Source organism: Agelaius phoeniceus, chromosome Z (genome assembly GCF_051311805.1).
Source record: "Agelaius phoeniceus isolate bAgePho1 chromosome Z, bAgePho1.hap1, whole genome shotgun sequence".
NCBI lineage: Eukaryota > Metazoa > Chordata > Aves > Passeriformes > Icteridae > Agelaius > Agelaius phoeniceus.
The window spans coordinates 57,383,381-57,393,454 of NC_135303.1; the positions used below are offsets into that span (position 1 = coordinate 57,383,381).

General features: G+C 37.3%; 1 protein-coding gene across 4 annotated transcripts in view; it reads left to right on the forward strand.

Moving 5' to 3' along the window:
• The window catches only part of KIF27 (kinesin family member 27), a 29,871-nt gene extending 20,101 nt beyond the window's left edge, over positions 1-9,770 (forward strand). For all 4 annotated transcript variants that reach the window (XM_077171591.1, XM_077171589.1, XM_077171588.1 and 1 more), the window contains 8 exons: positions 847-1,044; positions 1,393-1,506; positions 2,521-2,697; positions 3,329-3,541; positions 4,552-4,758; positions 7,136-7,334; positions 7,784-7,948; positions 8,546-9,770. In XM_077171591.1, the coding sequence (XP_077027706.1) occupies positions 847-1,044; positions 1,393-1,506; positions 2,521-2,697; positions 3,329-3,541; positions 4,552-4,758; positions 7,136-7,334; positions 7,784-7,929 (1,254 nt within the window). In that variant the 3' untranslated portion in view covers positions 7,930-7,948; positions 8,546-9,770. The remainder of the gene's footprint in view (positions 1-846; positions 1,045-1,392; positions 1,507-2,520; positions 2,698-3,328; positions 3,542-4,551; positions 4,759-7,135; positions 7,335-7,783; positions 7,949-8,545) is intronic.
• Positions 9,771-10,074: the final 304 nt, after the last annotated feature.

The window sequence follows — 10,074 nt, forward strand, 5'->3', positions numbered from 1 at the left end:
TCTCACTGTGTGAACCTTAACACTCTGTTTGTAAAATTTTTACCTGTTTTACATGCTGGAAGCTGGTCAGATTGAAGTAGCTAGTGAGAAACTTAATACTATTACACTCAAAATGCTGGTTAACATCTACTTGGTTAGAAACATAAAATACCTTCTTGGTATGTAAGAGGCTAAGAAAGTATTGAGAGATACGAGATTTCCATACATCATTGTATATAGTCCAATAGAGGAATTTATCCAAGAGTGGGCATTACAAATATATTACTTGCCTTAAATAAAATTAATGTTTTATGGAAATACTATATAAATTGTAGGTCTGAGCAAATCCCTGTGATGCCTTGCAAGATCAGGCCCACACAGGCATATTTGTTTGACACTGACCTTCTATTTTTAAGTTCTGTTATATCTAAGTTAGTATTCTGTATAGGGTCAGCTTAGGTGCTCTGTGCCTCTCAATCCTAGAATGACAGGTCAGAAAAGTTCCATACAGAAAGAGGGAGTTTGCTTATTGACTTGAGCTCAGGACCAGCATTCTGACCACCACTATTCTGACACCAGCATTCTGACACCATTATATCTCTGCAAATTTTCCACAACTGTGGTGTCTGCTAGATTTTAGTACTTTTACTGTATTGCCAAGCATGAACTGTACCTTTGCATGTTTAATTCAGCCTGTGCCAACTCCACCAGATAGCTCAAAACTACAGTAATAACAAGTGATTGTTTGGGCAGAAGTTAGTAAATCTTGGTGAGCCTAAGAATTCAGTGAAATAAAGAATGAAGCTGAGTCATATTTTAGTTACAAGTTTTCCTGCTCTTAAGCTGAAATTTGACATGAACATTCAGACCTTACAGAAGAAGCAGCAAGATACCAAGAATTTGGCTTCATTATCTAACCAAAGTGAGAGAGAAGCAAGAGAACTTGAGCAGAAAGTGGCTCAGATGAAGCATCAGCAAACCCAGATGCAAAAGAGACTGCGTGAGGAGAGTGAAAAGAAGAAGCAACTGGAAGCAGAGCTTCAGCAGGACCAGGAACAAATTAAAGTAGGATTCTTCCTGTTTCCCTATGACAAAGATTAGGATGAATAATTTTTGCCCCTGCTTCTCCAATAAACTACACTACCAGGCTTTCCCTTATTTTCAATAATGCCTTAATGAATTTCTTGATAAATGCACCAAAGAAATTGTCTACAAACAATTTACATTAATCTCCATTTTACCTTTCTCTTTCAGCTTTTTTTTTTCATTTTATTACCTGGTGTCTAGTTCTGAATTGCAATTTTATAAATAAATTTAGAGTCAGTATTTCAGATTATATCTTGGTGGGACTGTCACATGAAATGTATTTGACTAACTGATGTAGGAAGAATGGTGCTTTTTGTTTGTTCAAAGGAACTTCAGCTTAAGATGGAGCAACAACAGAAGATCCTTAAAATTAAGGATAAAGAAATTGCTGCTTTTAAAAAGAAGGAAAAAAACTCAGTGGGAGCTCCACAGAAACTACAGGTAGCTAATCTATTCCAAATATGTGTGACCCCTGAAATAAAAAAATCTTTCTTCATCTCTAGTCATCTATTTTTGTAAACTATTTGTATGAAGAGTATTCCATCATAGTTTTGTCTTTTTTTTTTTTTGCTCTAGCAAAAATAGGGAGTAGAGCTTAGCAGCTCTTGTACTGTACTCTTTTTGAATGAAAGAAAGGAGGGCCTTTAGTGTCTTCTCTTCCCCCCCCCCCCATAATTTGTCAAAAATACTGATTCAGAAACCTGTGAATTCAGCAGATTTGTTATCCAGCAGGTTTGAGGGTGACCTTGATGTGCTGTGTTTTAATTGTTCTGTGTGTTGTTCAGGTATTTTATTTTGTTTTGGTTTCTACTCTGACATAAATTACAGTGGTTTCTGGTTTTGATTGTTGATAACAGGGTCAGAAAAGTATGTACCCTATGTAGCAGTGTCACCTACATTATTTCAGATGTGGACACTGAAATATGAATTACCCTTAGTCTTTAAAGGTGAAAAGAAATTTTAAAAGTTAAATAAAAGAAACTTTTAATGCCTTACAGGAATATATCCTCTGATAAACTCTGGCTTCAGAATAAATTTATAATGGACCGTGCTTGCAGGTCCAACAAAGAGCTGGTTTTGGGCCGTTAAAATGCAATGAGGATGGGCTAACTGAATTTTCGTGGTACCATCTAAACCTAGTTACTGTGCTTGGGTAGATGACATCTATTTATGTAAATAGTTTAGAAAATACATTCTTTAGAAAAGATACTGCATCTGATACAAGTTTGTTTGTATGAGATGTAGCAATGTAATATCGCTGAGGCCCCTTTTAAGTCAATCCAGTTTCTGTATTATTCTGAGTAAGGATTCTGTGGCAGAATTAATACTGATGTTAGAAATGTTAATGTCTTCTACAGTTTTATCAGTAATTCTGAAGAAAGGTACAGCATAAACATAACATTCTGAGTCAAAATATCCTGGTTAATACTCTCTGGGTCTCTCTTGAAACTTTAGAAGTTAGAAGAGCAGAAGAAGTGGCTGGATGAAGAAATGGAAAGAATTCTTCAACAGCACCAACAGTTAGCAGAACTAGAAGAAGATTTAAAGAAAAGAGAAGCCATTGTAGCAAAAAAAGAAGCATATATGCAAGAGAAAAGCTACCTGGAAATCAAGAAACTGAGATCAAGCCAGGTGATTCAAGAAAAAAACCCACAAAACTCACCACAGTCATAAGGCTAACTCAAAGAGTGGTGGTGTGGGAGGGCAGATAACATAGCAGAGGAGGCTCAAGGGACTTCCTGTGTCTATACCACTGTGATGCAGGTACTCTGTAGCTTGAACAATTGACATTTAAATTGTAATTAACACAGACAATCATTTTAATTCACTTTTCCCCCCAAAATTGCAACAATGAAACAAACCCCAAAACCAAACAATTCTGAACTGTGGAATTGTTATTGAAGAGTATTAAATTATATTATAGGATATTTTTGATATATTATTTATGAATATGACCAAATCTTTCTGCTTTCTAGAGAACACAGCAGGGAAATGTCTTGCAATATTTACTTTCCAGTAGAAAGAGTGAATGCAAAGTATCATTGTCACATATAATGACTAGTGCCTTTAATTTTTATTATGTAGAAAACTACATGTTGAACTTTTTTTTTTTTAATGCTATCTGTCCACTCAAAGTAAATGAGGTCCCATTACAAGAAACAAGCAATTTTTTCACTTCAGAAGGTGACAGTGTCACCTACTTTTTTCTTACTGGAAAGGAATATCTCATTTTTATATCTGTGGTTGTTGTGGTTTTTTTTAGGCTTTGAACAAAGATAGTATGAAATTGTCTACCCGCTTAAGTATTCTGGATCAGGAGCTGTGTGATAAAAGTATGCAGCTTCAGGGCAGCACCACTGACAAGTCAGACATTTTGGAAAAAATTCAGGCTCTCCAAATGGAAAGGGATCAGCTGCTCAGAAGGAGAAATAGTATGGATGAGAAACTGAAAGATGGTAAAGTGTTGTCAACTGAAGTAAGTAAGCACCTCTGAGATAAATACAGGTTTTAGGTATTGTTTGATAATAAAGAATTCCAGTCAGAACCTAAAATGTCTCCAAATATCAGGTAAGCTAGAAATAAGGAGCAGAAGTTGGATACTTTTGTAAATAGCAATTTTAGTAGAGGTGCTATGATCGCACCAATTATGTACTGGTGAATGAAGTTTAAGATCAGAGGAACGTAAGTCAGATTGTGTCTTGCCAAACTCTATTGGTCTAAGAGTCATATAATGAGAAGTAAGGGAAACAGAAGTTAATCAGTTTATCACAGCAAGGTATTTTAATGTCAGGATACAGAACAAGCGAGGTGAAGTATTCATAGTCACACCCCTTGATTTTTTTCATAGAATCTTGTGAAAAAAGCAAACTTTACCTGAAGGACTACATAGTCCTACAGTAGAAATAAGTCATATTACCTGGATGGCCCATTACTTGGAGTTGATCAGTATCATTATGTTGAACATAAAATAAATTCATATAGAATGCACTGATTACTTTTAGGTCTTGAGAAGCCATATGAGACTATGGCTGAGTGATACTGTTCTGGAAGGACCCCTACTTGTCTCACTCATCAATGTCTGCTGTGCTTCAGGCCAGGCATTTCTGCCACTTCCATACACAAATCATGGTCACCAAACTCTTTACTGACTGACTGATTAATTCATTAATCTAACAGAAAACTAGTACATAAAAAAATAAAATAGCAGAAGTCAAACTTTGGTGAGGATGAGGGAAGGATAAAAAGAGAAACATGACTTCTAGTTTTGTTATGAGCCAATTGATCAACTTCTGTATTGTGACAGGAAAAGACAAAAGTTCTAGATTTGCACTCTACATCTTGTTTTCCCCTCTACTGTCTGTGCTACAACTAGTTCATCTTACCGTAACGTTTAGGTTCGCTCTTGAGAATGAAGTTAAAGATGTTTTGAAAGATTAATTCTAAGCTTTCTTTTTGTAAAGATCTCACTCATGTGTTCCTCTGTAGGAAGAACACATTCTTTTCCAGCTAGAAGAAGGAATTGAAGCCCTTGTAGCTGCAATTGATTACAAGAATGAAAGTATTCATAATCGCCAGCACTTACTTTGGTCATCTTCTCAGAATCTTTCACAGAGCAACCATAATGTAATAGGGAAATTAGTTTCCCTGTCTGCTGCTGAACTCAGAGCTATCATCATCAGTTATTTCAACAAGGTTTGTTTTGGCTAATGAATACTATTTTATCCCACTTTCTATTACTATTCTAGATATTGAGATGGTGGCAGGAAATAAAAAGAAATTTAAGAAGCTTAAGCTTTTGGTTAATATATCTTCAGGTTACATAGATCTGTATTAAATTGTTTTTAATTTTTATGTTAACTTAAATAGGATACTTGTGGGTTAACTGTGTACATCTTGTTTTGATAGATTAGCTAGAAATGTGCTACAAATCTGGAAATTACCTTGCCCTTTTCCAGTGCTCTGTGTTGCTAACTTAAGGAGAAACAACATGTTTAAATAATGGTATTGTATTCAAATTCTTCCTGACTGCAGAATTTCAGAAAGCTTCATAAAGCTCAGGCTGCTATTCTTATTGTGTTTTTCCTAAATCTGGTTGTGTTGGTTTAACACAGCCTGGCTTTTAAGGGGGCAGAGGAAGCCACAGAAGCAGCTTCTGGGAGAGAAAGCTGCTCGAAGTTTCTGCTATGTTCAGCAGAGCCAATCTCTGAAGGCTCTGACAATGGACATGTTGCTGGCCCAATTAGAGAAGTTTGTGATGCCTCTTTGATGACATATTTAAGAAGGAAAAAAAATGCTTGCAGTTCTTCTTTTCTGAGGGCTGGGGGGCGCCGGGGTGGCCATGTGGCTGCTGTGGCCGTGTGGCCGCTGCCACCTCAGCATGAACTGTGCCTGCCTGGCCACTTCTAGCCTGCCGTGCCACCAACAGAAAGGCAGGGGTGGCGGTAGCTGCTTCTCTTTCCTGCACAGCCACAGCTATCTTGGCACAGTCCACAGGAAACTGTGCCTGCTTGGCCCCTTCTAGCCAGCTGTGCTGCAGGCAGAAGGGCAGGGACAGTGGTAGTGGCGTCTCCTTGCTGGTGCCCCACATCAAGAGAGGAGCTGAATGGTGCCAGCACCACAGTGGCTGGCATTGCCCATGTGGCCAACAGTGAGGGGCATGGCGAGCATTTCCCCAGTACTGAGCCAAGACGAGATCAGCATTTTAGCACTGCAAAACCCCATAAGAACTTTCCAAAGGGTAGAACTTGAGAACAAACAAACCTGCAGACAACAATTTTCTTCTGAGTCGGATAAAAGGAGGTGAAGACACATGAAGAGAACAACATGGTGACACTAAGGTCAGTGGAAAACCTCCTCCAGGAAAAGGAGGTGCTCCAAAGATCAGAGATGAGAGTTTTCTACAAGCCATGGTGAGGACTATAATACAACAAACTTTCCCAGTACTTCCATCAAGTGCATAGGGAGATGCAGAGATCCACTCACAGCCCATGAGAAAAGGTGCTCATACTGAAATAAGTAGATGCTGAAAAGCTGTAATTTAGTTGGAAACTTGAACAGAGAGAGAAGATAGAGAAAGAGAGCCCTTGCTTTCAAACTAGAACAGTTTATCCTTAAAAGACTATACCCCATGAACTAAAATGACCCACACTATGCAGTTTTGGGAAGGCTGCATTAACCGTGGGAGGGACTCATGTTACAGCAGGTCAGGTGGGACTGCTACTCGTGAAAATTAGAACCACACTAGAAAAGTTCACAGAGAATTGTCTCCCATGGGAAGGACCCCACAGTAGAGTAAAAGAAAATCTTCTCCCTAAGTGAACTGAAGAAAGATTTCAAGTGGAAAAACTGAGCAAAACTCTCACACCCTGTCTCTCTGTGCTGTCAGTGGGAAGGAAGGGGGAGCTGGAGGGGGAGAAAAACAGTGTTCTAAAACTTTTATTTTAGTTCTCATTATCCTCTTTTAATTCTGTTAATAAATTTTCCATTATACCATTTAAATTTGAGCCTGTTTTGCCCTTCGAGTGATTCCTCCTGGGCCTAATCTCAACTCATAAGCCCTTTAGTTTTTCTTTCCCCCTCCTCTGCTAAACTGTAGCAGGGGAATATGAGCGAATAGTTTTTTGTGAGTGCCCAGCTTTTAGGCATATCAAACCACAACACCAGTATAAACTGATACTTTGCAGTGTGTGCAGCTATGTGCTTAGGAATCATACTGACATCTGGAAACATAAATATTAAATGCATTATGACATGGTGTCTTTGTGACCTTGGGTGCATCTTTGGTAATTTTGTAAAAAAGTTGTCTGTGGGATGCAAGTTGGAAGTCTGGAAAACAGTGTTCTTTCAGTGTAAATTTTGCATAGGGTATTAAAAAAATCCACTAGTCCATGTGATCAAAATGTATGTGTTTTAGTTCTGAAGAGTCAACATGTAGCAGTGGCAAGTCTATTTCCAGTATAAGATTAATTACTTGTAGAGTGCTTTTGTATGTTTTAATCTATTAGGCTGAAGGGTAAAAGATTTTCTTAAAACCTCTTGATAAATCAAAATAAGTGTGTTTCTTTCTAAGATTGTTGGCCTGCGTGAGTCTGAACGAAAATTACGAGTGCAGATTGAAGAACAGGAAATGAAGTCCATACACCAGAAAAACATGATGCGTGAATTAGAATCTGCAATTGAACACATCAAGTTGCAGTGTGACAGGCAGCTGACTCACCAGCGCCAAGAACATGAGAAAAAAATACAGTTTATACTGAATAATTTCAAAGGTATTTTTTTTGGGTGGGGATTATACACCAAGTATTTTCTTTGGTTATTAACAGAGAAGTACTGTATTCCAGCTGAAAAAAACGAATAAGGTTCAGAGATATATTTTGGCTGTCACTAATTCTATTGCTATGTAAGATGTCAAGGATAGACACATGATGTCCATATGAATGCAAAACAGATTATTTTTTTAAAGCAGTATCAGAATTGTTGTATTTTCAAATTGAATTTACTGGTATTGAAAAGTCATGAGATACCGGTTCTGTTGATCTTGATCTTCTAAATACTATTACAACTAAAAGGTGGGATTGGCACAACCTTTTGGATCATATTTCATGTTAGTTAAAACATGCACATTGCAAGCAAAATGCCATCAAGATACTCTGCCTAGTTGGGCATCTTGATTTTTGACACAGATACTTGGTTCTTAAACTGATTTTATTTCTCCTAGAACAAACTGGTGAAGGTATTGCAGAAGCCCTGAAAGGATATGAAGTAAAAATCCAGCAACTGGAAAAAGATTTATTTTTCTATAAGAAAACCAGCAGAGAGCTGAAGAAGAAATTAAAGGGTCTTCTTGGAGAGTCATCTGAATAATTATTGTCATCCAGGAAATGTAAGCATATTATCTGATAATGTTTATGCAATTGTCAGTAGACTGTTTGAAGAGTGGTGAACATACAGAACTATGTCAGATAGCTGTTAAACATCATATTTTTACTGTATTAACTGTTCTTCAGGAATATATTCTACCTCTACCCCAGTTTCAAGTGAGAGACATTTGTTTATATCTGTAGCTGTAGCTGTAGCAGTGGTGTGCCAATGGTTTAAATTATTGTTCTGCCTTCTCCAGATTCTAACAATTTCAGCATCTACAACTTCAAACTGTTATGGTTAAGGCAAAGGAATTTTGTTCTCTGAAAGCCTCTGAAATCTATTGTTGCTAACGGCTTTGCTATATGCCATGCATTTGATTTCTTAAAAGTTTCTGGGAGGTTGTGAATGAAAAGTGCCACACTTCCAGTTACTAACTTATTTTAACTACTTACTTACTAAAGCTGAAAGAGCATTTACACATTTGAAGGGGAAAAAGAAGTGGTCTCTCTTGCAACTCTGTGCTTTGACATAAAAAAACCCCAACCAACTGAACAAAAAAACCACAACAACCAACTGTTAGTATAAGTTTTTAATTGTTTCATGTCCTTCTTGCCAGAATCCAGATGTACAACAAAGCTATTCATGTGGAGGAGAAAAGAAGGTTCAGTTTCATCACTGTTTCTGTTGTCTCATACCTCTCAATGCCACCACAGTACCTCCCATACCCAATATATCCTTCTTGGCCTGTTGGTGTTTCTTTTTGAGGCTCAGCAAGACTGGTTCTTCCTCCCAATGGATGCTTCTGTTTCTTTCCACTCAGTGCCATGCCTTCCTACAGAGAGATGCTGATCACACACCTCTACTCCCAGAGTGAATTAGGGCTCAGCCCTTTCTCTCTAGGCAAGATAATGAGCCTGCACATTCATTACTATAAAGTACACCATCAAACTGTGAACATGAAGATTCCAGAGACTGGATAATAAAAGAGGATGGGAAAGACTATCCTGTGTCTAGCATACACAGAAGCATGTAGTTTAGGATATGTATCTATGTGGGCAAACACTTATCCTTGGCAAATTGTCACAGTGGGAAGAAGGGAGAAGGTCCCTGTAAATTTCCAACTTTTTTCCAATTCATATATTTGCAAGTTTTATAAGAGGTACTCCACATCTAGTTATTTTTCTTTCTAATACATTATGAAACATGTTGCCCTACAATGCAATAAAACCATAATTTGTTCCTGGGCTTTAGAAATAATAAAATCCCTGTTTGTATATTGCAGTCAAATTTGTTGAATGTCTTTTGTGTGTTGTACTAGTATAGTTGCTGACTGTTTTTCAATATATGAATAATTTCATATTTGTCATGGTTCAGTTGTTTTTAGACTGCTTACTAGGATACATGACAAGTTAGAATGGTGAGCCTTGTATTAACAGCACCTTCTCAGATGAGATTAATGGCAAGTACCTCCTATCTTCTTGTAGATGGTGAACTTTTTTAATAGAAAGGGCAAAATGTGAGGTGCTGATAACTTTTTACCATGTTCATGCAGTAAAACCATGTTGCCTACCTATGACAGGCACTCAGAGAAGTTGCAAGTTTTAGTTATTTATCTGCTGATAATTTCATTTTAGATAACAGTATTGGTGTTGTTATCCAGTCAAGAGGAAGCAGAAGTTACTTCTGATGAATTCAAGCGAAAACAGCCATTAACAAAGTTCATGTCTTTACTAACTACAAGTAAAAGTACTTTTTGAAGTATCAGAAAATTCCCACTCTGTCAGTCTGCTCAGTGTACTTTAAGCAATGAATATCAATAGTAATAAAATAATTAAAAATAATTCTATAGTGCTTTACTGGATTTTGTTATGTGCCAATTCCTCATGGAAATTTTTTGGGTTTTGTTTTAGATACTATCTAGACAATGGTAACACAGACTGAAAACAGGGAGGGAAGGCAATTTTCCTTAGCCACTGTAGTGGCTAAGGTGGCTATTCACCACTGTGGTACTGTGTAATTATTAACAAGCAAATCTTTTCTTCCGGGTGGTGAATCAGATTTCCAATTTCAGTTATATGTAATAGGAAAAAATATAGCAAAGTACAGGTCTGTATTCTTGTTATACTGCAGCTTTGAAGGAACTTC